The sequence below is a fragment of the Hoplias malabaricus genome, chromosome 4 (genome assembly GCF_029633855.1).
Source record: "Hoplias malabaricus isolate fHopMal1 chromosome 4, fHopMal1.hap1, whole genome shotgun sequence".
NCBI classification, from domain to species: domain Eukaryota; kingdom Metazoa; phylum Chordata; class Actinopteri; order Characiformes; family Erythrinidae; genus Hoplias; species Hoplias malabaricus.
In genome coordinates this window covers 318,459-344,312 of record NC_089803.1, presented here as the reverse complement: position 1 = coordinate 344,312, position 25,854 = coordinate 318,459, and the positions used below count along the sequence as shown (strand labels likewise).

The following is a 25,854-nucleotide window of genomic DNA, read 5'->3' as shown; positions in this document are numbered from 1 at the left end:
CGATAAAATTTTCTGTAATATCACACTGACGGTGGGAGAGAGTAACCAAGTCGCGACCAAGAAACATCTCTGTAAACTTTTCCATCTCTACTTTAAAATAAAACATCCTTGTTCTCTTCACCTCTCTCTCAGGTATCAACATCCAGTGATTCTTAATGTATTTTAAATATTAAATGTCTTTTTATTACAGCTTTACAAATACACAAATTTCTTTCTGAGTTTCTCATCTCCATAATGACTATATGATGTTTTTGACTGTTAGTCACAAGCAATATGAAAACCTGCACAAAAAAGTTAAACACACACATATATATATAATTTTATGTTGTAGTATTACTGATTTCCTACATTCAGCGTCATCTTACATTTTGCTGAATAATCAGCAAACACCTAATTTGAGGGTAATACCTCAATAATATTGAGGACAGTGACATTGTTGTGGTACAAAGTGAACATTCAAAGTTTTAAAACATAATTAAAACATTTACTATACATCCTTGTTTAAATAACACACAGGCCATCATTTGACATCCACAAAAGGAATTCTATTTATTCTCGACTGATATGCATTACAATAACTTTAATTTTGATCGACAAATAATCCAAAATCCAAAGAATATGCAGCGGGCTACTTCCGGTTTCAAAACAAATCACGTAGCCTGCGCGCTCCCGACTTTGCAAAATGGATGCATCGGCTCCGTTCTGTTTTCCTCCTGCTCCGTATGAATTTCCTGCGTTGTCTGAATCACGTGACTGAAAACAACCCATTGAAATTATCCTCTGGACTGAGGACGCTGTCTCTGTGGGAACTGTCCAATAGGAGAGCAGCTGTTATGATTTTCCAGCCAATCGTGTGTGAGAGGGGGCGGGTGTTGTTGAGCGGTGGGTGTGTGTGTGTGTGTGTGAGGGAGAATCAGGAGGAGAGCTGTGTGACAGAGAAATCAAGACCTGTTTTTACTGAAGGTAAATATGTGTTTAAGATATTTACACCCCGTTTATACCGTGTTTTACTGAAGATAAACGCGTTTAAGATATTTACACCCCATTTATACCGTGTTTTACTGAAGATAAACGCGTTTAAGATATTTACACCCCGTTTATACCGTGTTTTTACTGAAGGTAAATATGTGTTTAAGATATTTACACCCCGTTTATACCGTGTTTTACTGAAGATAAACGTGTTTAAGATATTTACACCCCGTTTATACCGTGTTTTACTGAAGATAAATGTGTTTAAGATATTTACACCTCGTTTATACCGTGTTTTACTGAAGATAAACGCGTTTAAGATATTTACACCCCGTTTATACCGTGTTTTACTGAAGATAAACGTGTTTAAGATATTTACACCTCGTTTATACCGTGTTTTACTGAAGATAAACGCGTTTAAGATATTTACACCCCGTTTATACCGTGTTTTACTGAAGATAAACGTGTTTAAGATATTTACACCCCGTTTATACCGTGTTTTACTGAAGATAAACGTGTTTAAGATATTTACACCCCGTTTATACCGTGTTTTACTGAAGATAAATGTGTTTAAGATATTTACACCTCGTTTATACCGTGTTTTACTGAAGATAAACGCGTTTAAAATATTTACACCCCGTTTATACCGTGTTTTACTGAAGATAAACGTGTTTAAGATATTTACACCCCGTTTATACCGTGTTTTACTGAATATAAATGTGTTTAAGATATTTACACCTCGTTTATACCGTGTTTTACTGAAGATAAACGCGTTTAAAATATTTACACCCCGTTTATACCGTGTTTTACTGAAGATAAATGTGTTTAAGATATTTACACCTCGTTTATACCGTGTTTTACTGAAGATAAACGCGTTTAAAATATTTACACCCCGTTTATACCGTGTTTTACTGAAGATAAATGTGTTTAAGATATTTACACCTCGTTTATACCGTGTTTTACTGAAGATAAACGCGTTTAAAATATTTACACCCCGTTTATACCGTGTTTTACTGAAGATAAACGTGTTTAAAATATTTACACCCCGTTTATACCGTGTTTTACTGAAGATAAATGTGTTTAAGATATTTACACCTCGTTTATACCGTGTTTTACTGAAGATAAACGCGTTTAAAATATTTACACCCCGTTTATACCGTGTTTTACTGAAGATAAACGTGTTTAAGATATTTACACCCCGTTTATACCGTGTTTTACTGAAGATAAACGTGTTTAAGATATTTACACCCCGTTTATACCGTGTTTTACTGAAGATAAATGTGTTTAAGATATTTACACCTCGTTTATACCGTGTTTTACTGAAGATAAACGCGTTTAAAATATTTACACCCCGTTTATACCGTGTTTTACTGAAGATAAACGCGTTTAAAATATTTACACCCCGTTTATACCGTGTTTTACTGAAGATAAATGTGTTTAAGATATTTACACCTCGTTTATACCGTGTTTTACTGAAGATAAACGTGTTTAAGATATTTACACCCCGTTTATACCGTGTTTTACTGAATATAAACGTGTTTAAGATATTTACACCTCGTTTATACCGTGTTTTACTGAAGATAAACGTGTTTAAGATATTTACACCCCGTTTATACCGTGTTTTACTGAAGATAAATGTGTTTAAGATATTTACACCTCGTTTATACCGTGTTTTACTGAAGATAAACGTGTTTAAGATATTTACACCCCGTTTATACCGTGTTTTACTGAAGATAAACGTGTTTAAGATATTTACACCTCGTTTATACCGTGTTTTACTGAAGATAAACGTGTTTAAGATATTTACACCCCGTTTATACCGTGTTTTACTGAAGATAAATGTGTTTAAGATATTTACACCCCGTTTATACCGTGTTTTACTGAAGATAAATGTGTTTAAGATATTTACACCTCGTTTATACCGTGTTTTACTGAAGATAAACGTGTTTAAGATATTTACACCCCGTTTATACCGTGTTTTACTGAAGATAAATGTGTTTAAGATATTTACACCCCGTTTATACCGTGTTTTACTGAAGATAAAGATGTGTTTAAGATATTTACACCCCGTTTATACCGTGTTTTACTGAAGATAAACGTGTTTAAGATATTTACACCCCGTTTATACCGTGTTTTACTGAAGATAAACGCGTTTAAGATATTTACACCCCGTTTATACCGTGTTTTACTGAAGATAAAGATGTGTTTAAGATATTTACACCCCGTTTATACCGTGTTTTACTGAAGATAAACCCGTTTAAGATATTTACACCCCGTTTATACCGTGTTTTACTGAAGATAAACGCGTTTAAGATATTTACACCCCGTTTATACCGTGTTTTACTGAAGATAAACGTGTTTAAGATATTTACACCCCGTTTATACCGTGTTTTACTGAAGATAAATGTGTTTAAGATATTTACACCCCGTTTATACCGTGTTTTACTGAAGATAAAGATGTGTTTAAGATATTTACACCCCGTTTATACCGTGTTTTACTGAAGATAAACGTGTTTAAGATATTTACACCCCGTTTATACCGTGTTTTACTGAAGATAAACGCGTTTAAGATATTTACACCCCGTTTATACCGTGTTTTACTGAAGATAAATGTGTTTAAGATATTTACACCTCGTTTATACCGTGTTTTACTGAAGATAAACGTGTTTAAGATATTTACACCCCGTTTATACCGTGTTTTACTGAAGATAAATGTGTTTAAGATATTTACACCCCGTTTATACCGTGTTTTACTGAAGATAAAGATGTGTTTAAGATATTTACACCCCGTTTATACCGTGTTTTACTGAAGATAAATGTGTTTAAGATATTTACACCCCGTTTATACCGTGTTTTACTGAAGATAAACCCGTTTAAGATATTTACACCTCGTTTATACCGTGTTTTACTGAAGATAAACGCGTTTAAGATATTTACACCTCGTTTATACCGTGTTTTACTGAAGATAAACGTGTTTAAGATATTTACACCTCGTTTATACCGTGTTTTACTGAAGATAAACCCGTTTAAGATATTTACACCTCGTTTATACCGTGTTTTACTGAAGATAAACGCGTTTAAGATATTTACACCTCGTTTATACCGTGTTTTACTGAAGATAAACGTGTTTAAGATATTTACACCTCGTTTATACCGTGTTTTACTGAAGATAAACCCGTTTAAGATATTTACACCTCGTTTATACCGTGTTTTACTGAAGATAAACGCGTTTAAGATATTTACACCTCGTTTATACCGTGTTTTACTGAAGATAAACGCGTTTAAGATATTTACACCTCGTTTATACCGTGTTTTACTGAAGATAAACGAGTTTAAGATATTTACACCCCGTTTATACCGTGTTTTACTGAAGATAAACCCGTTTAAGATATTTACACCTCGTTTATACCGTGTTTTACTGAAGATAAACGCGTTTAAGATATTTACACCTCGTTTATACCGTGTTTTACTGAAGATAAACGTGTTTAAGATATTTACACCTCGTTTATACCGTGTTTTACTGAAGATAAACCCGTTTAAGATATTTACACCTCGTTTATACCGTGTTTTACTGAAGATAAACGCGTTTAAGATATTTACACCTCGTTTATACCGTGTTTTACTGAAGATAAACGCGTTTAAGATATTTACACCTCGTTTATACCGTGTTTTACTGAAGATAAACGTGTTTAAGATATTTACACCCCGTTTATACCGTGTTTTACTGAAGATAAACGTGTTTAAGATATTTACACCCCGTTTATACCGTGTTTTACTGAAGATAAACGCGTTTAAGATATTTACACCCCGTTTATACCGTGTTTTACTGAAGATAAAGATGTGTTTAAGATATTTACACCCCGTTTATACCGTGTTTTACTGAAGATAAACGCGTTTAAGATATTTACACCTCGTTTATACCGTGTTTTACTGAAGATAAACGTGTTTAAGATATTTACACCCCGTTTATACCGTGTTTTACTGAAGATAAATGTGTTTAAGATATTTACACCCCGTTTATACCGTGTTTTACTGAAGATAAAGATGTGTTTAAGATATTTACACCCCGTTTATACCGTGTTTTACTGAAGATAAACGTGTTTAAGATATTTACACCCCGTTTATACCGTGTTTTACTGAAGATAAACGTGTTTAAGATATTTACACCCCGTTTATACCGTGTTTTACTGAAGATAAACGTGTTTAAGATATTTACACCCCGTTTATACCGTGTTTTACTGAAGATAAACGTGTTTAAGATATTTACACCCCGTTTATACCGTGTTTTACTGAAGATAAATGTGTTTAAGATATTTACACCTCGTTTATACCGTGTTTTACTGAAGATAAACGTGTTTAAGATATTTACACCCCGTTTATACCGTGTTTTACTGAATATAAACGTGTTTAAGATATTTACACCTCGTTTATACCGTGTTTTACTGAAGATAAACGTGTTTAAGATATTTACACCCCGTTTATACCGTGTTTTACTGAAGATAAATGTGTTTAAGATATTTACACCTCGTTTATACCGTGTTTTACTGAAGATAAACGTGTTTAAGATATTTACACCTCGTTTATACCGTGTTTTACTGAAGATAAACGTGTTTAAGATATTTACACCCCGTTTATACCGTGTTTTACTGAAGATAAATGTGTTTAAGATATTTACACCCCGTTTATACCGTGTTTTACTGAAGATAAACGTGTTTAAGATATTTACACCCCGTTTATACCGTGTTTTACTGAAGATAAAGATGTGTTTAAGATATTTACACCTCGTTTATACCGTGTTTTACTGAAGATAAACGCGTTTAAGATATTTACACCCCGTTTATACACTGGAGTCAAGCCAGCCCCCACTTAGTGGAACTGCGTATTCTGAACATTACGGTAAGAGCGTGTAGAGGAACGAATTTCAAAATAAAAAACAAAAGTCACTGACAGGAAATCTATGTAATAAATAAATAATTTTCTAAACAAATAATAAATGGATAAACAACAAATATTTGCTATTTTGTAGAAATAATGAAGATTTTAGGACATAACTCTCAAGTCACTCTGATGTGCCATTTCAAAATAAAGGCCCTTTGTGTTGTCCTATGTCTATAAATTTAATTCCAAATTTATATAATTATTAAAAAGAAACCATTAGTTAGCACAGAACAATTTCACTTCTTAATCATAGTACAACACCTGATTATATCACTTACTGAATATCAAGTCATTCTGATGTGTCATTTCAAAATAAAGGCCCTTTGTGTTGTCCCATCCATCCATCCATCCATTATCCACCGCTTATCTGGGTCCGGGTCGCGGGGGAAGCAGTCGGAGCAAAGAAACCCAGACCTCCCTCTCCCCAGCCACCGACTCTAGCTCCTCCGGGGGTATACAGAGGCGTTCCCAGGCCAGTCGAGACATATAGTCTCTCCAGCGTGTTCTTGGTCTGCCCCGGGGCCTCCTCCCCGTTGGACATGCCCAGAACACCTCTCCAGGAAGGCGTCCAGGAGGCATCCGAACCAGATGCCCGAACCACCTCAACTGACTCCTCTCGACGTGGAGGAGCAGCAGCTCCACTCCGAGTCTCTCCCGGATGTCCGAGCTCCTAACCCTGTCTCTAAGGGAGAGTCCAGACATCCTGCGGAGAAAACTCATTTCAGCCGCTTGTACCCGCGATCTCGTTCTTTCGGTCACTACCCAAAGCTCGTGACCATAGGTGAGGGTTGGGATGTAGATTGAACGGTAAATCGAGAGCTTTGCTTTTCTGCTCAGCTCTTTCTTCACCACAACGGACCGGTACAGAGCCCGCATTACTGCTGACGCTGCACCGATCCGCCTGTCAATCTCACGCTCCATCTTTCCCTCACTCGTGAACAAGACCCCGAGGTATTTAAACTCCTCCACTTGAGGCAGGATCTCACTTCCAACCTGGAGAGAGCACTCCACCCTTTTCTGGCTGAGTACCATGGACTTGGACTTGGAGGTGCTGATCCTCATCCCTACTGCTTCACACTCGGCTGCAAACTGGTCCAGCAAGAGCTGGAGGTCCCGGCTCGATGAAGCCAACAAGACCACATCATCTGCAAAAAGCAGACATGGAATCCTGAGACCACCAAACCGGACACCCTCCGCCACTTGGCTACGCCGAGAAATTCTGTCCATAAAAATTGTGAACAGAACCGGTGACAACGAGCAGCCCTGACGGAGTCCAACTCCGACTGGAAACCAGTCGGACTTACTGCCAGCCATACGAACCAGACTCCTGCTCTGTTTGTACAGGGACTGGTTAGCTCGTAACAAAGAGCCCAGTACCCCATACTCCCTGAGCACCCCCCACAGAATACCCCGAGGGACACGGTTGAATGCCTTCTCCAGATCCACAAAACACATGTAGACTGGTTGAGCAAACTCCCATGCACCCCCCAGGATCCTAGAGAGGGTAAAGAGCTGGTCCTGTGTTCCACGACCGGGGCGGAATCCACATTGTTCCTCCTGGATCCGAGGTTCAACTATCAGTCGGACTCTTTTCTCCAGTACCCCCGCATAGATTTTACTACCTCTCCCACAGGTGGTGGGCCCATGGGAGAGTGGACCCATGTATCTCCTTCGCGCTAAGCCCGGCCGGACCCCATAGGTGAAAGTCCGGCCACCAGGCGCTCGCCAAGGAGCCCCTCCCCCAGGCCTGGCTCCAGGGTGAGGCCCCGGTAACCCTGCTCCGGGCAAGGGAGGCTGTGTCCACGTTATTCTCTTTTTCATCCATGTCTTTATGGATCACTCTTTGTCTGGCCCATCACCTAGGACCAATTTGCCTTGGGAGACCCTACCAGGGGCTATTGCCCCCGACAACATAGCTCCTAGGCTCAAGCAGGCACGCAAACCCCTCCACCACGTTAAGGTGGTGATCCAAGGATGAGTGTTGTGTTGTCCCATTACTGTAAATTTAATTACAAATTTAGATAATTATTAAAAGTGAACCATTAGTTTGCACAGAACAATTTCACTTCATAATCATAGTACAACACCTGATTATGTCACTCACTGAATATGAAGTCATTCTGATGTGTCATTTCAAAATAAAGGCCCTTTGTGTTGTCCCATTTCTGTAAATTTAATTGCAAATTTAGATCATTATTATAAGTGAACCATTAGTTTGCACAGAACAATTTCACTTCATAATCATAGTACAACACCTGATTATGTCACTCACTTAATATGAAGTCATTCTAATTTGTCATTTCAAAATAAAGCCATTTGAATGGTCCCATTTCTGTACATTTAATTCCAAATTTATATAATTATTTAAAGTATAGTAGTAGTTTGCACTGAACAATTTCACTTCATGATGATAGTACAACACCTAATTATGTCACTCACTAAATATGAAGTCATTCTGATGTGTCATTTCAAAATAAAGGCCCTTTGAATTGTCCCATGTCTGTAACTTAAATTCCAAATTTAGAACATTATTAAAAGGGAACCATTAGTTTGCACAGAACAATTTCACTTCATAAAGACAGTACTACATCTGATTATGTCACTAACTTAACATCAAGTCATTCTGATAAAGGGCCTTTATTTTGAAAAGACACATCAGAATGACTTGATATTCAGTGAGTGACATAATCAGGTGTTGTACTATAATTATGAAGTGAAATTGTTCTGTGCAAACTAATGGTTTCTTTTTAATAATTATGTAAATTTGGAAATAAATTTACAGACATAGGACAACACAAAGGGCCTTTATTTTGAAATGGCACATCAGAGTGACTTGCAAGTTATGTCCTAAAATCTTCATTATTTCTACAAATTAGCAAATACTTGTTGTTTATCCATTTATTATTTGTTTAGAAAATTATTTATTTATTACATAGATTTCCTGTCAGTGACTTTTGTTTTTTATTTTGAAATTCGTTCCTCTACACGCTCTTACCGTAATGTTCAGAATACGCAGTTCCACCAATACTAAGCTAGTTTGACCAAGCTTTTCCAAGTGGAGGCTGGTTTGACTCCAGTGTTTATACCGTGTTTTACTGAAGGTAAATGCGATTAAGATATTTACACCCCGTTTATATCGTGTTTTACTGAAGGTAAAAATGTGTTTAAGATATTTACATCCCGTTTATACCGTGTCTTACTGAAGATAAATGTGTTTAAGATATTTACACCCCGTTTATACCGTGTTTTACTGAAGATAAATGTGTTTAAGATATTTACACCCCGTTTATACCGTGTTTTACTGAAGATAAAGATGTGTTTAAGATATTTACACCCCGTTTATACCGTGTTTTACTGAAGATAAACCCGTTTAAGATATTTACACCTCGTTTATACCGTGTTTTACTGAAGATAAACGCGTTTAAGATATTTACACCTCGTTTATACCGTGTTTTACTGAAGATAAACGTGTTTAAGATATTTACACCTCGTTTATACCGTGTTTTACTGAAGATAAACGCGTTTAAGATATTTACACCTCGTTTATACCGTGTTTTACTGAAGATAAACGTGTTTAAGATATTTACACCCCGTTTATACCGTGTTTTACTGAAGATAAATGTGTTTAAGATATTTACACCCCGTTTATACCGTGTTTTACTGAAGATAAAGATGTGTTTAAGATATTTACACCCCGTTTATACCGTGTTTTACTGAAGATAAACGTGTTTAAGATATTTACACCCCGTTTATACCGTGTTTTACTGAAGATAAACGCGTTTAAGATATTTACACCCCGTTTATACCGTGTTTTACTGAAGATAAAGATGTGTTTAAGATATTTACACCCCGTTTATACCGTGTTTTACTGAAGATAAACGCGTTTAAGATATTTACACCTCGTTTATACCGTGTTTTACTGAAGATAAACGTGTTTAAGATATTTACACCCCGTTTATACCGTGTTTTACTGAAGATAAATGTGTTTAAGATATTTACACCCCGTTTATACCGTGTTTTACTGAAGATAAAGATGTGTTTAAGATATTTACACCCCGTTTATACCGTGTTTTACTGAAGATAAACGTGTTTAAGATATTTACACCCCGTTTATACCGTGTTTTACTGAAGATAAACGCGTTTAAGATATTTACACCCCGTTTATACCGTGTTTTACTGAAGATAAAGATGTGTTTAAGATATTTACACCCCGTTTATACCGTGTTTTACTGAAGATAAAGATGTGTTTAAGATATTTACACCTCGTTTATACCGTGTTTTACTGAAGATAAACGCGTTTAAGATATTTACACCCCGTTTATACACTGGAGTCAAGCCAGCCCCCACTTAGTGGAACTGCGTATTCTGAACATTACGGTAAGAGCGTGTAGAGGAACGAATTTCAAAATAAAAAACAAAAGTCACTGACAGGAAATCTATGTAATAAATAAATAATTTTCTAAACAAATAATAAATGGATAAACAACAAATATTTGCTATTTTGTAGAAATAATGAAGATTTTAGGACATAACTCTCAAGTCACTCTGATGTGCCATTTCAAAATAAAGGCCCTTTGTGTTGTCCTATGTCTATAAATTTAATTCCAAATTTATATAATTATTAAAAAGAAACCATTAGTTAGCACAGAACAATTTCACTTCTTAATCATAGTACAACACCTGATTATATCACTTACTGAATATCAAGTCATTCTGATGTGTCATTTCAAAATAAAGGCCCTTTGTGTTGTCCCATCCATCCATCCATCCATTATCCACCGCTTATCTGGGTCCGGGTCGCGGGGGAAGCAGTCGGAGCAAAGAAACCCAGACCTCCCTCTCCCCAGCCACCGACTCTAGCTCCTCCGGGGGTATACAGAGGCGTTCCCAGGCCAGTCGAGACATATAGTCTCTCCAGCGTGTTCTTGGTCTGCCCCGGGGCCTCCTCCCCGTTGGACATGCCCAGAACACCTCTCCAGGAAGGCGTCCAGGAGGCATCCGAACCAGATGCCCGAACCACCTCAACTGACTCCTCTCGACGTGGAGGAGCAGCAGCTCCACTCCGAGTCTCTCCCGGATGTCCGAGCTCCTAACCCTGTCTCTAAGGGAGAGTCCAGACATCCTGCGGAGAAAACTCATTTCAGCCGCTTGTACCCGCGATCTCGTTCTTTCGGTCACTACCCAAAGCTCGTGACCATAGGTGAGGGTTGGGATGTAGATTGAACGGTAAATCGAGAGCTTTGCTTTTCTGCTCAGCTCTTTCTTCACCACAACGGACCGGTACAGAGCCCGCATTACTGCTGACGCTGCACCGATCCGCCTGTCAATCTCACGCTCCATCTTTCCCTCACTCGTGAACAAGACCCCGAGGTATTTAAACTCCTCCACTTGAGGCAGGATCTCACTTCCAACCTGGAGAGAGCACTCCACCCTTTTCTGGCTGAGTACCATGGACTTGGACTTGGAGGTGCTGATCCTCATCCCTACTGCTTCACACTCGGCTGCAAACTGGTCCAGCAAGAGCTGGAGGTCCCGGCTCGATGAAGCCAACAAGACCACATCATCTGCAAAAAGCAGACATGGAATCCTGAGACCACCAAACCGGACACCCTCCGCCACTTGGCTACGCCGAGAAATTCTGTCCATAAAAATTGTGAACAGAACCGGTGACAACGAGCAGCCCTGACGGAGTCCAACTCCGACTGGAAACCAGTCGGACTTACTGCCAGCCATACGAACCAGACTCCTGCTCTGTTTGTACAGGGACTGGTTAGCTCGTAACAAAGAGCCCAGTACCCCATACTCCCTGAGCACCCCCCACAGAATACCCCGAGGGACACGGTTGAATGCCTTCTCCAGATCCACAAAACACATGTAGACTGGTTGAGCAAACTCCCATGCACCCCCCAGGATCCTAGAGAGGGTAAAGAGCTGGTCCTGTGTTCCACGACCGGGGCAGAATCCACATTGTTCCTCCTGGATCCGAGGTTCAACTATCAGTCGGACTCTTTTCTCCAGTACCCCCGCATAGATTTTACTACCTCTCCCACAGGTGGTGGGCCCATGGGAGAGTGGACCCATGTATCTCCTTCGCGCTAAGCCCGGCCGGACCCCATAGGTGAAAGTCCGGCCACCAGGCGCTCGCCAAGGAGCCCCTCCCCCAGGCCTGGCTCCAGGGTGAGGCCCCGGTAACCCTGCTCCGGGCAAGGGAGGCTGTGTCCACGTTATTCTCTTTTTCATCCATGTCTTTATGGATCACTCTTTGTCTGGCCCATCACCTAGGACCAATTTGCCTTGGGAGACCCTACCAGGGGCTATTGCCCCCGACAACATAGCTCCTAGGCTCAAGCAGGCACGCAAACCCCTCCACCACGTTAAGGTGGTGATCCAAGGATGAGTGTTGTGTTGTCCCATTACTGTAAATTTAATTACAAATTTAGATAATTATTAAAAGTGAACCATTAGTTTGCACAGAACAATTTCACTTCATAATCATAGTACAACACCTGATTATGTCACTCACTGAATATGAAGTCATTCTGATGTGTCATTTCAAAATAAAGGCCCTTTGTGTTGTCCCATTTCTGTAAATTTAATTGCAAATTTAGATCATTATTATAAGTGAACCATTAGTTTGCACAGAACAATTTCACTTCATAATCATAGTACAACACCTGATTATGTCACTCACTTAATATGAAGTCATTCTAATTTGTCATTTCAAAATAAAGCCATTTGAATGGTCCCATTTCTGTACATTTAATTCCAAATTTATATAATTATTTAAAGTATAGTAGTAGTTTGCACTGAACAATTTCACTTCATGATGATAGTACAACACCTAATTATGTCACTCACTAAATATGAAGTCATTCTGATGTGTCATTTCAAAATAAAGGCCCTTTGAATTGTCCCATGTCTGTAACTTAAATTCCAAATTTAGAACATTATTAAAAGGGAACCATTAGTTTGCACAGAACAATTTCACTTCATAAAGACAGTACTACATCTGATTATGTCACTAACTTAACATCAAGTCATTCTGATAAAGGGCCTTTATTTTGAAAAGACACATCAGAATGACTTGATATTCAGTGAGTGACATAATCAGGTGTTGTACTATAATTATGAAGTGAAATTGTTCTGTGCAAACTAATGGTTTCTTTTTAATAATTATGTAAATTTGGAAATAAATTTACAGACATAGGACAACACAAAGGGCCTTTATTTTGAAATGGCACATCAGAGTGACTTGCAAGTTATGTCCTAAAATCTTCATTATTTCTACAAATTAGCAAATACTTGTTGTTTATCCATTTATTATTTGTTTAGAAAATTATTTATTTATTACATAGATTTCCTGTCAGTGACTTTTGTTTTTTATTTTGAAATTCGTTCCTCTACACGCTCTTACCGTAATGTTCAGAATACGCAGTTCCACCAATACTAAGCTAGTTTGACCAAGCTTTTCCAAGTGGAGGCTGGTTTGACTCCAGTGTTTATACCGTGTTTTACTGAAGGTAAATGCGATTAAGATATTTACACCCCGTTTATATCGTGTTTTACTGAAGGTAAAAATGTGTTTAAGATATTTACATCCCGTTTATACCGTGTCTTACTGAAGATAAATGTGTTTAAGATATTTACACCCCGTTTATACCGTGTTTTACTGAAGATAAAGATGTGTTTAAGATATTTACACCCCGTTTATACCGTGTTTTACTGAAGATAAACGCGTTTAAGATATTTACACCCCGTTTATACCGTGTTTTACTGAAGATAAACCCGTTTAAGATATTTACACCTCGTTTATACCGTGTTTTACTGAAGATAAACGCGTTTAAGATATTTACACCTCGTTTATACCGTGTTTTACTGAAGATAAACGTGTTTAAGATATTTACACCTCGTTTATACCGTGTTTTACTGAAGATAAACGCGTTTAAGATATTTACACCTCGTTTATACCGTGTTTTACTGAAGATAAACGTGTTTAAGATATTTACACCCCGTTTATACCGTGTTTTACTGAAGATAAATGTGTTTAAGATATTTACACCCCGTTTATACCGTGTTTTACTGAAGATAAAGATGTGTTTAAGATATTTACACCCCGTTTATACCGTGTTTTACTGAAGATAAACGTGTTTAAGATATTTACACCCCGTTTATACCGTGTTTTACTGAAGATAAACGCGTTTAAGATATTTACACCCCGTTTATACCGTGTTTTACTGAAGATAAAGATGTGTTTAAGATATTTACACCCCGTTTATACCGTGTTTTACTGAAGATAAACGTGTTTAAGATATTTACACCCCGTTTATACCGTGTTTTACTGAAGATAAACGCGTTTAAGATATTTACACCCCGTTTATACCGTGTTTTACTGAAGATAAAGATGTGTTTAAGATATTTACACCCCGTTTATACCGTGTTTTACTGAAGATAAAGATGTGTTTAAGATATTTACACCTCGTTTATACCGTGTTTTACTGAAGATAAACGCGTTTAAGATATTTACACCCCGTTTATACACTGGAGTCAAGCCAGCCCCCACTTAGTGGAACTGCGTATTCTGAACATTACGGTAAGAGCGTGTAGAGGAACGAATTTCAAAATAAAAAACAAAAGTCACTGACAGGAAATCTATGTAATAAATAAATAATTTTCTAAACAAATAATAAATGGATAAACAACAAATATTTGCTATTTTGTAGAAATAATGAAGATTTTAGGACATAACTCTCAAGTCACTCTGATGTGCCATTTCAAAATAAAGGCCCTTTGTGTTGTCCTATGTCTATAAATTTAATTCCAAATTTATATAATTATTAAAAAGAAACCATTAGTTAGCACAGAACAATTTCACTTCTTAATCATAGTACAACACCTGATTATATCACTTACTGAATATCAAGTCATTCTGATGTGTCATTTCAAAATAAAGGCCCTTTGTGTTGTCCCATCCATCCATCCATCCATTATCCACCGCTTATCTGGGTCCGGGTCGCGGGGGAAGCAGTCGGAGCAAAGAAACCCAGACCTCCCTCTCCCCAGCCACCGACTCTAGCTCCTCCGGGGGTATACAGAGGCGTTCCCAGGCCAGTCGAGACATATAGTCTCTCCAGCGTGTTCTTGGTCTGCCCCGGGGCCTCCTCCCCGTTGGACATGCCCAGAACACCTCTCCAGGAAGGCGTCCAGGAGGCATCCGAACCAGATGCCCGAACCACCTCAACTGACTCCTCTCGACGTGGAGGAGCAGCAGCTCCACTCCGAGTCTCTCCCAGATGTCCGAGCTCCTAACCCTGTCTCTAAGGGAGAGTCCAGACATCCTGCGGAGAAAACTCATTTCAGCCGCTTGTACCCGCGATCTCGTTCTTTCGGTCACTACCCAAAGCTCGTGACCATAGGTGAGGGTTGGGATGTAGATTGAACGGTAAATCGAGAGCTTTGCTTTTCTGCTCAGCTCTTTCTTCACCACAACGGACCGGTACAGAGCCCGCATTACTGCTGACGCTGCACCGATCCGCCTGTCAATCTCACGCTCCATCTTTCCCTCACTCGTGAACAAGACCCCGAGGTATTTAAACTCCTCCACTTGAGGCAGGATCTCACTTCCAACCTGGAGAGAGCACTCCACCCTTTTCTGGCTGAGTACCATGGACTTGGACTTGGAGGTGCTGATCCTCATCCCTACTGCTTCACACTCGGCTGCAAACTGGTCCAGCAAGAGCTGGAGGTCCCGGCTCGATGAAGCCAACAAGACCACATCATCTGCAAAAAGCAGACATGGAATCCTGAGACCACCAAACCGGACACCCTCCGCCACTTGGCTACGCCGAGAAATTCTGTCCATAAAAATTGTGAACAGAACCGGTGACAACGAGCAGCCCTGACGGAGTCCAACTCCGACTGGAAACCAGTCGGACTTACTGCCAGCCATACGAACCAGACTCCTGCTCTGTTTGTACAGGGACTGGTTAGCTCGTAACAAAGAGCCCAGTACCCCATACTCCCTGAGCACCCCCCACAGAATACCCCGAGGGACACGGTTGAATGCCTTCTCCAGATCCACAAAACACATGTAGACTGGTTGAGCAAACTCCCATGCACCCCCCAGGATCCTAGAGAGGGTAAAGAGCTGGTCCTGTGTTCCACGACCGGGGCAGAATCCACATTGTTCCTCCTGGATCCGAGGTTCAACTATCAGTCGGACTCTTTTCTCCAGTACCCCCGCATAGATTTTACTACCTCTCCCACAGGTGGTGGGCCCATGGGAGAGTGGACCCATGTATCTCCTTCGCGCTAAGCCCGGCCGGACCCCATAGGTGAAAGTCCGGCCACCAGGCGCTCGCCAAGGAGCCCCTCCCCCAGGCCTGGCTCCAGGGTGAGGCCCCGGTAACCCTGCTCCGGGCAAGGGAGGCTGTGTCCACGTTATTCTCTTTTTCATCCATGTCTTTATGGATCACTCTTTGTCTGGCCCATCACCTAGGACCAATTTGCCTTGGGAGACCCTACCAGGGGCTATTGCCCCCGACAACATAGCTCCTAGGCTCAAGCAGGCACGCAAACCCCTCCACCACGTTAAGGTGGTGATCCAAGGATGAGTGTTGTGTTGTCCCATTACTGTAAATTTAATTACAAATTTAGATAATTATTAAAAGTGAACCATTAGTTTGCACAGAACAATTTCACTTCATAATCATAGTACAACACCTGATTATGTCACTCACTGAATATGAAGTCATTCTGATGTGTCATTTCAAAATAAAGGCCCTTTGTGTTGTCCCATTTCTGTAAATTTAATTGCAAATTTAGATCATTATTATAAGTGAACCATTAGTTTGCACAGAACAATTTCACTTCATAATCATAGTACAACACCTGATTATGTCACTCACTTAATATGAAGTCATTCTAATTTGTCATTTCAAAATAAAGCCATTTGAATGGTCCCATTTCTGTACATTTAATTCCAAATTTATATAATTATTTAAAGTATAGTAGTAGTTTGCACTGAACAATTTCACTTCATGATGATAGTACAACACCTAATTATGTCACTCACTAAATATGAAGTCATTCTGATGTGTCATTTCAAAATAAAGGCCCTTTGAATTGTCCCATGTCTGTAACTTAAATTCCAAATTTAGAACATTATTAAAAGGGAACCATTAGTTTGCACAGAACAATTTCACTTCATAAAGACAGTACTACATCTGATTATGTCACTAACTTAACATCAAGTCATTCTGATAAAGGGCCTTTATTTTGAAAAGACACATCAGAATGACTTGATATTCAGTGAGTGACATAATCAGGTGTTGTACTATAATTATGAAGTGAAATTGTTCTGTGCAAACTAATGGTTTCTTTTTAATAATTATGTAAATTTGGAAATAAATTTACAGACATAGGACAACACAAAGGGCCTTTATTTTGAAATGGCACATCAGAGTGACTTGCAAGTTATGTCCTAAAATCTTCATTATTTCTACAAATTAGCAAATACTTGTTGTTTATCCATTTATTATTTGTTTAGAAAATTATTTATTTATTACATAGATTTCCTGTCAGTGACTTTTGTTTTTTATTTTGAAATTCGTTCCTCTACACGCTCTTACCGTAATGTTCAGAATACGCAGTTCCACCAATACTAAGCTAGTTTGACCAAGCTTTTCCAAGTGGAGGCTGGTTTGACTCCAGTGTTTATACCGTGTTTTACTGAAGGTAAATGCGATTAAGATATTTACACCCCGTTTATATCGTGTTTTACTGAAGGTAAAAATGTGTTTAAGATATTTACATCCCGTTTATACCGTGTCTTACTGAAGATAAATGTGTTTAAGATATTTACACCCCGTTTATACCGTGTTTTACTGAAGATAAATGTGTTTAAGATATTTACACCCCGTTTATACCGTGTTTTACTGAAGATAAAGATGTGTTTAAGATATTTACACCCCGTTTATACCGTGTTTTACTGAAGATAAACGCGTTTAAGATATTTACACCCCGTTTATACCGTGTTTTACTGAAGATAAACCCGTTTAAGATATTTACACCTCGTTTATACCGTGTTTTACTGAAGATAAACGCGTTTAAGATATTTACACCTCGTTTATACCGTGTTTTACTGAAGATAAACGTGTTTAAGATATTTACACCTCGTTTATACCGTGTTTTACTGAAGATAAACGCGTTTAAGATATTTACACCTCGTTTATACCGTGTTTTACTGAAGATAAACGTGTTTAAGATATTTACACCCCGTTTATACCGTGTTTTACTGAAGATAAATGTGTTTAAGATATTTACACCCCGTTTATACCGTGTTTTACTGAAGATAAAGATGTGTTTAAGATATTTACACCCCGTTTATACCGTGTTTTACTGAAGATAAACGTGTTTAAGATATTTACACCCCGTTTATACCGTGTTTTACTGAAGATAAACGCGTTTAAGATATTTACACCCCGTTTATACCGTGTTTTACTGAAGATAAAGATGTGTTTAAGATATTTACACCCCGTTTATACCGTGTTTTACTGAAGATAAACGCGTTTAAGATATTTACACCTCGTTTATACCGTGTTTTACTGAAGATAAACGTGTTTAAGATATTTACACCCCGTTTATACCGTGTTTTACTGAAGATAAATGTGTTTAAGATATTTACACCCCGTTTATACCGTGTTTTACTGAAGATAAAGATGTGTTTAAGATATTTACACCCCGTTTATACCGTGTTTTACTGAAGATAAACGTGTTTAAGATATTTACACCCCGTTTATACCGTGTTTTACTGAAGATAAACGCGTTTAAGATATTTACACCCCGTTTATACCGTGTTTTACTGAAGATAAAGATGTGTTTAAGATATTTACACCCCGTTTATACCGTGTTTTACTGAAGATAAAGATGTGTTTAAGATATTTACACCTCGTTTATACCGTGTTTTACTGAAGATAAACGCGTTTAAGATATTTACACCCCGTTTATACACTGGAGTCAAGCCAGCCCCCACTTAGTGGAACTGCGTATTCTGAACATTACGGTAAGAGCGTGTAGAGGAACGAATTTCAAAATAAAAAACAAAAGTCACTGACAGGAAATCTATGTAATAAATAAATAATTTTCTAAACAAATAATAAATGGATAAACAACAAATATTTGCTATTTTGTAGAAATAATGAAGATTTTAGGACATAACTCTCAAGTCACTCTGATGTGCCATTTCAAAATAAAGGCCCTTTGTGTTGTCCTATGTCTATAAATTTAATTCCAAATTTATATAATTATTAAAAAGAAACCATTAGTTAGCACAGAACAATTTCACTTCTTAATCATAGTACAACACCTGATTATATCACTTACTGAATATCAAGTCATTCTGATGTGTCATTTCAAAATAAAGGCCCTTTGTGTTGTCCCATCCATCCATCCATCCATTATCCACCGCTTATCTGGGTCCGGGTCGCGGGGGAAGCAGTCGGAGCAAAGAAACCCAGACCTCCCTCTCCCCAGCCACCGACTCTAGCTCCTCCGGGGGTATACAGAGGCGTTCCCAGGCCAGTCGAGACATATAGTCTCTCCAGCGTGTTCTTGGTCTGCCCCGGGGCCTCCTCCCCGTTGGACATGCCCAGAACACCTCTCCAGGAAGGCGTCCAGGAGGCATCCGAACCAGATGCCCGAACCACCTCAACTGACTCCTCTCGACGTGGAGGAGCAGCAGCTCCACTCCGAGTCTCTCCCGGATGTCCGAGCTCCTAACCCTGTCTCTAAGGGAGAGTCCAGACATCCTGCGGAGAAAACTCATTTCAGCCGCTTGTACCCGCGATCTCGTTCTTTCGGTCACTACCCAAAGCTCGTGACCATAGGTGAGGGTTGGGATGTAGATTGAACGGTAAATCGAGAGCTTTGCTTTTCTGCTCAGCTCTTTCTTCACCACAACGGACCGGTACAGAGCCCGCATTACTGCTGACGCTGCACCGATCCGCCTGTCAATCTCACGCTCCATCTTTCCCTCACTCGTGAACAAGACCCCGAGGTATTTAAACTCCTCCACTTGAGGCAGGATCTCACTTCCAACCTGGAGAGAGCACTCCACCCTTTTCTGGCTGAGTACCATGGACTTGGACTTGGAGGTGCTGATCCTCATCCCTACTGCTTCACACTCGGCTGCAAACTGGTCCAGCAAGAGCTGGAGGTCCCGGCTCGATGAAGCCAACAAGACCACATCATCTGCAAAAAGCAGACATGGAATCCTGAGACCACCAAACCGGACACCCTCCGCCACTTGGCTACGCCGAGAAATTCTGTCCATAAAAATTGTGAACAGAACCGGTGACAACGAGCAGCCCTGACGGAGTCCAACTCCGACTGGAAACCAGTCGGACTTACTGCCAGCCATACGAACCAGACTCCTGCTCTGTTTGTACAGGGACTGGTTAGCTCGTAACAAAGAGCCCAGTACCCCATACTCCCTGAGCACCCCCCACAGAATACCCCGAGGGACACGGTTGAATGCCTTCTCCAGATCCACAAAACACATGTAGACTGGTTGAGCAAACTCCCATGCACCCCCCAGGATCCTAGAGAGGGTAAAGAGCTGGTCCTGTGTTCCACGACCGGGGCAGAATCCACATTGTTCCTCCTGGATCCGAGGTTCAACTATCAGTCGGACTCTTTTCTCCAGTACCCCCGCATAGATTTTACTACCTCTCCCACAGGTGGTGGGCCCATGGGAGAGTGGACCCATGTATCTCCTTCGCGCTAAGCCCGGCCGGACCCCATAGGTGAAAGTCCGGCCACCAGGCGCTCGCCAAGGAGCCCCTCCCCCAGGCCTGGCTCCAGGGTGAGGCCCCGGTAACCCTGCTCCGGGCAAGGGAGGCTGTGTCCACGTTATTCTCTTTTTCATCCATGTCTTTATGGATCACTCTTTGTCTGGCCCATCACCTAGGACCAATTTGCCTTGGGAGACCCTACCAGGGGCTATTGCCCCCGACAACATAGCTCCTAGGCTCAAGCAGGCACGCAAACCCCTCCACCACGTTAAGGTGGTGATCCAAGGATGAGTGTTGTGTTGTCCCATTACTGTAAATTTAATTACAAATTTAGATAATTATTAAAAGTGAACCATTAGTTTGCACAGAACAATTTCACTTCATAATCATAGTACAACACCTGATTATGTCACTCACTGAATATGAAGTCATTCTGATGTGTCATTTCAAAATAAAGGCCCTTTGTGTTGTCCCATTTCTGTAAATTTAATTGCAAATTTAGATCATTATTATAAGTGAACCATTAGTTTGCACAGAACAATTTCACTTCATAATCATAGTACAACACCTGATTATGTCACTCACTTAATATGAAGTCATTCTAATTTGTCATTTCAAAATAAAGCCATTTGAATGGTCCCATTTCTGTACATTTAATTCCAAATTTATATAATTATTTAAAGTATAGTAGTAGTTTGCACTGAACAATTTCACTTCATGATGATAGTACAACACCTAATTATGTCACTCACTAAATATGAAGTCATTCTGATGTGTCATTTCAAAATAAAGGCCCTTTGAATTGTCCCATGTCTGTAACTTAAATTCCAAATTTAGAACATTATTAAAAGGGAACCATTAGTTTGCACAGAACAATTTCACTTCATAAAGACAGTACTACATCTGATTATGTCACTAACTTAACATCAAGTCATTCTGATAAAGGGCCTTTATTTTGAAAAGACACATCAGAATGACTTGATATTCAGTGAGTGACATAATCAGGTGTTGTACTATAATTATGAAGTGAAATTGTTCTGTGCAAACTAATGGTTTCTTTTTAATAATTATGTAAATTTGGAAATAAATTTACAGACATAGGACAACACAAAGGGCCTTTATTTTGAAATGGCACATCAGAGTGACTTGCAAGTTATGTCCTAAAATCTTCATTATTTCTACAAATTAGCAAATACTTGTTGTTTATCCATTTATTATTTGTTTAGAAAATTATTTATTTATTACATAGATTTCCTGTCAGTGACTTTTGTTTTTTATTTTGAAATTCGTTCCTCTACACGCTCTTACCGTAATGTTCAGAATACGCAGTTCCACCAATACTAAGCTAGTTTGACCAAGCTTTTCCAAGTGGAGGCTGGTTTGACTCCAGTGTTTATACCGTGTTTTACTGAAGGTAAATGCGATTAAGATATTTACACCCCGTTTATATCGTGTTTTACTGAAGGTAAAAATGTGTTTAAGATATTTACATCCCGTTTATACCGTGTCTTACTGAAGCTAAATGCATTTAAGATATTTACACCACGTTTATACCGTGTTTTACTGAAGATAAACGCGTTTAATATATTTACACCACGTTTATACCGTGTTTTACTGAAGATAAACGCGTTTAATATATTTACACATCGTTTATACCGTGTTTTACTGAAGATAAATGTGTTTAAGATATTTACATCCCGTTTATACCGTGTCTTACTGAAGCTAAATGCATTTAAGATATTTACACCACGTTTATACCGTGTTTTACTGAAGATAAACGCGTTTAATATATTTACACATCGTTTATACCGTGTTTTACTGAAGATAAATGTGTTTAAGATATTTTATAGTACTTTTTACAACCTGCAGTAATCACAACGCAGCTTCACAGACGTTAAGATTGACATCAACAACCCAAGATGAGCATGCAAAGATGGCAGTGGCAGGTAAAACTTTCTCAAAGCTGGAGGACAAACCTTAGGATGAACAAGATTCACAGGGCACCATCCTTCTTCAGCCAAACACTTTATAACAAAGTTTTAATTTAAAACTATAGGTAGAAGCAGCGATAGAGTCAGTGTAGGTAATGGTGGTCTTTAGTAAAGGTCTGAATCAGTCCCAGTAAATATCCAGGAGCTGCTGCATGGGGACAACAGGGGCCAGAGATGTGGAGTGGAGCAGATACTGTGAATAGAGGCATATAAATGGTCTAAAGGCAGGTGAACAGAAGACTCCAGCAGCCTCAAGGCAGTCTAACCCTAACCTGAGCTTATTGGGAACACTCAAGTGTTGTAATAGTGCCACTGTACCGATTAAACTAAGGCCAGACTCCCATTTCATAATGTTTATCTTATTCTCAAATATATATGAAATAATGCAAAAATTCATAAACGAGAATCTGAGACAGTTAAAGAGAGATCTGTTAAATATATCGTAAACATATGTAGTTGAAGTTAGTATTTGGTGAACAAATGATTGATCTACAGTTGCAGACATGTTGAAATGTTCAAGATGATATTTTTTTGTTTTAAAGAGAAATTGTGATATTCTAAAAATATTTTAATAACCTCAGAATTTTACCATAACAGTATGGACAGCAGATGATCTTAAAAGTGTAATATATCACATCAAAGAAACTGTATAAGCTGTACAAAACATATTTTTAAAGTGAACCTTTACCTTAATAACAATTTGCTCTTTTGAAGTAAAACAGTGTATAAAATTCTTTCTACAATTTGTTTCTCTTCCAGAAAAGAAAATTCTCTCTTTGGATATTTTCCTTTGGCTCCTGTCATCCAAGTTCCACAGTTTTTCCACACTTTAATCAAGAAACATTTCCAAGTGGAATATAACACAATGTTGAGATCAGGAGGGATTAAATCTGAGGAAACATCCTTGGCAACCCCCCAGACTCACACATCTGTCAGAAAAACTCAGACAACCAAACACAAACAGAAAACATATGATTGTGCAGAGTGTGGGAAAAGTTTTACTCGACTGGGTGATCTCCAAAAACACCAGCGCATTCACACAGGAGAGAAACCGTATCACTGTTCAGATTGTGGAAAGAGTTTTATTCAGCAGGGTCATCTCCAAACACACCAGCGCATTCACACTGGAGAGAAAACGTATCACTGTTCAGAGTGTGGGAAGAGTTTTACTGAACAGGGTCATCTCCAAAAACACAGGCGTATTCACACAGGCGAGAAACCGTATCACTGTTCAGAGTGTGGGAAGAGCTTCACTCAACTGAATAACCTTCAGAGACACCAGCGCATTCACACAGGAGTGAAACCATATTACTGTTCAGAGTGTGGGAAGAATTTTACTCAACAGATTCATCTCAATTACCACCAGTGCATTCACACAGGAGATAAACCGTATCACTGTTCAGAGTGTGGGAAGAGGTTTGCTCAACATGGTCATCTCCAAAAACACCAGCGCATTCACACAGGAGAGAAACCGTATCACTGTTCAGAGTGTGGGAAGAGTTTTACTGAACATGGTCATCTCCAAAAACACCAGCGCATTCACACAGGAGAGAAACCGTATCACTGTTCAGAGTGTGGGATGAGTTTTACTCAACAGGGTAGTCTCCAAAAACACCAGCGCATTCACACAGGAGAGAAACCATATCACTGTTCAGAGTGTGGGATGAGTTTTACTCAACAGGGTAGCCTCCATGCCCACCAGCGCATTCACACAGGAGAGAAACCGTATCACTGTTCAGAGTGTGGGATGAGTTTTACCCAACGGGGTAGTCTCCGCAAACACCTGCACATTCACACAGGAGAGAAACCGTATCACTGTTCAGAGTGTGGGAAGAGTTTTACTGAACAGCGTAGTCTCCAAAATCACCAGCGCATTCACACAGGAGAGAAACCGTATCACTGTTAAGAGTGTGGGGAGAGTTTCAGTTATCAGAGGTATCTCCGGAAACATCACTGCAGTTGCACTGAGTGAGGTTTGTAGGAGAAAATGGGACGTCTCTCAAAATTGATGAAAAATGGAAAACCTTTATTACAGCAAGCAGTTGCAAGATATAAAGATGTACCATGGATTCAGCGGAGCTGGACTGAACATTGAGTAGTAGAAAAAAACAGCATATATAGTATTCCCGCTTCCCTTAAGCTCCTCCTGAAGGATGTGATGTCAGTTGTGTCTGAATACACTTTCAAGTTTAGACTAGTTCCCTTTGTCTGTGGTGGTTGTTGATTACTCAGTAATAAACTTCCTTTGATATTGATTAGGTCTTCTGGTTCCACAGTGAGAGCTTTTGTGGCCCTTTCGGCTTTGCCTGTTCATATGCTAAATATGTCAAATGGTCAACCTATCTCTAGGAAGACACACTGGTTTGGAACATTTGTTATGATATTAATATTGTTGATTGCAGCAAAGTAAGCCAGTCACATTTGGGTCCATGCTATAATTTCTTACAGTTCCTTAATAAATGCATTGTCTGTGTTCAATGTTTGTTTTGGTTTTAAAATGAAAACACAAAGACCCTAAAAAGTATGTAACAATAATGATAACAAATATTAAATTAGTACACTTAACAATCAGAACAAAAACAATACAAACCAAAAAGGTGAAGGCTGAAGCATCAGCTTATTTTGCCTACCTTTTTTACTTAGCTAATTAACAATCATTTTGTTTATGTTTTAGGTGATATTCCACACTTTTTGTGTGTGTGTGGGTTTTTTTTCTGGGTTTTATAAGTTCTTACCATCTTATATTTGAAAAGCTTTTAAACTTACAGGGTGAGCTACACATTCTTAGTTCTTATCACAACATAACAGTAAATTATATTATGCTTTCTATATTATTTGTGCCATATTCTATTTAACTAGATCACTTAATTTCAAAACATGCAAATTAATAGTTTGATGGTTCGATTTACTATTTTATAACTTTCTTCTGTAGCATGAAAATTGGTTTAGTGTTAATTTGGTGTTTCTACATACCTCCACACAGTAGGTCACGTTTGAATCTATGAAAGGACAGTATAAAAGTATATAAAGTGACAGAAATCTTTTTTAAAAATTTACAGAAATGTTTTATATACTCTTTATCAAAATTATAATAGTCAAAATTTTAACTTCATGAAAGGCATGATTCAGACGTTGATGAGGGGCTGAGTGAGGTCACCGGTTCAAGT

General features: G+C 39.0%; 1 protein-coding gene across 1 annotated transcript; it reads left to right on the top strand.

Annotated features, from left to right (window-relative positions):
- Window positions 1-890: 890 nt before the first annotated feature.
- Window positions 891-25,367, top strand: LOC136694253 (zinc finger protein 135-like). Its single transcript, XM_066667665.1, has 3 exons — window positions 891-963; window positions 22,566-22,642; window positions 23,447-25,367. The coding sequence occupies exon 3, from the start codon at window positions 23,553-23,555 to the stop codon at window positions 24,591-24,593; it is 1,041 nt and encodes a 346-aa protein (XP_066523762.1). The 5' UTR covers window positions 891-963; window positions 22,566-22,642; window positions 23,447-23,552; the 3' UTR covers window positions 24,594-25,367.
- The last annotated feature ends 487 nt before the right edge of the window (window positions 25,368-25,854 follow it).

Excerpts from the sequence above, each read along its gene's own strand:
- LOC136694253 (XM_066667665.1), top strand. The coding sequence starts at position 23,553 with ATGTTGAGATCAGGAGGGATTAAATCTGAGGAAACATCCTTGGCAACC.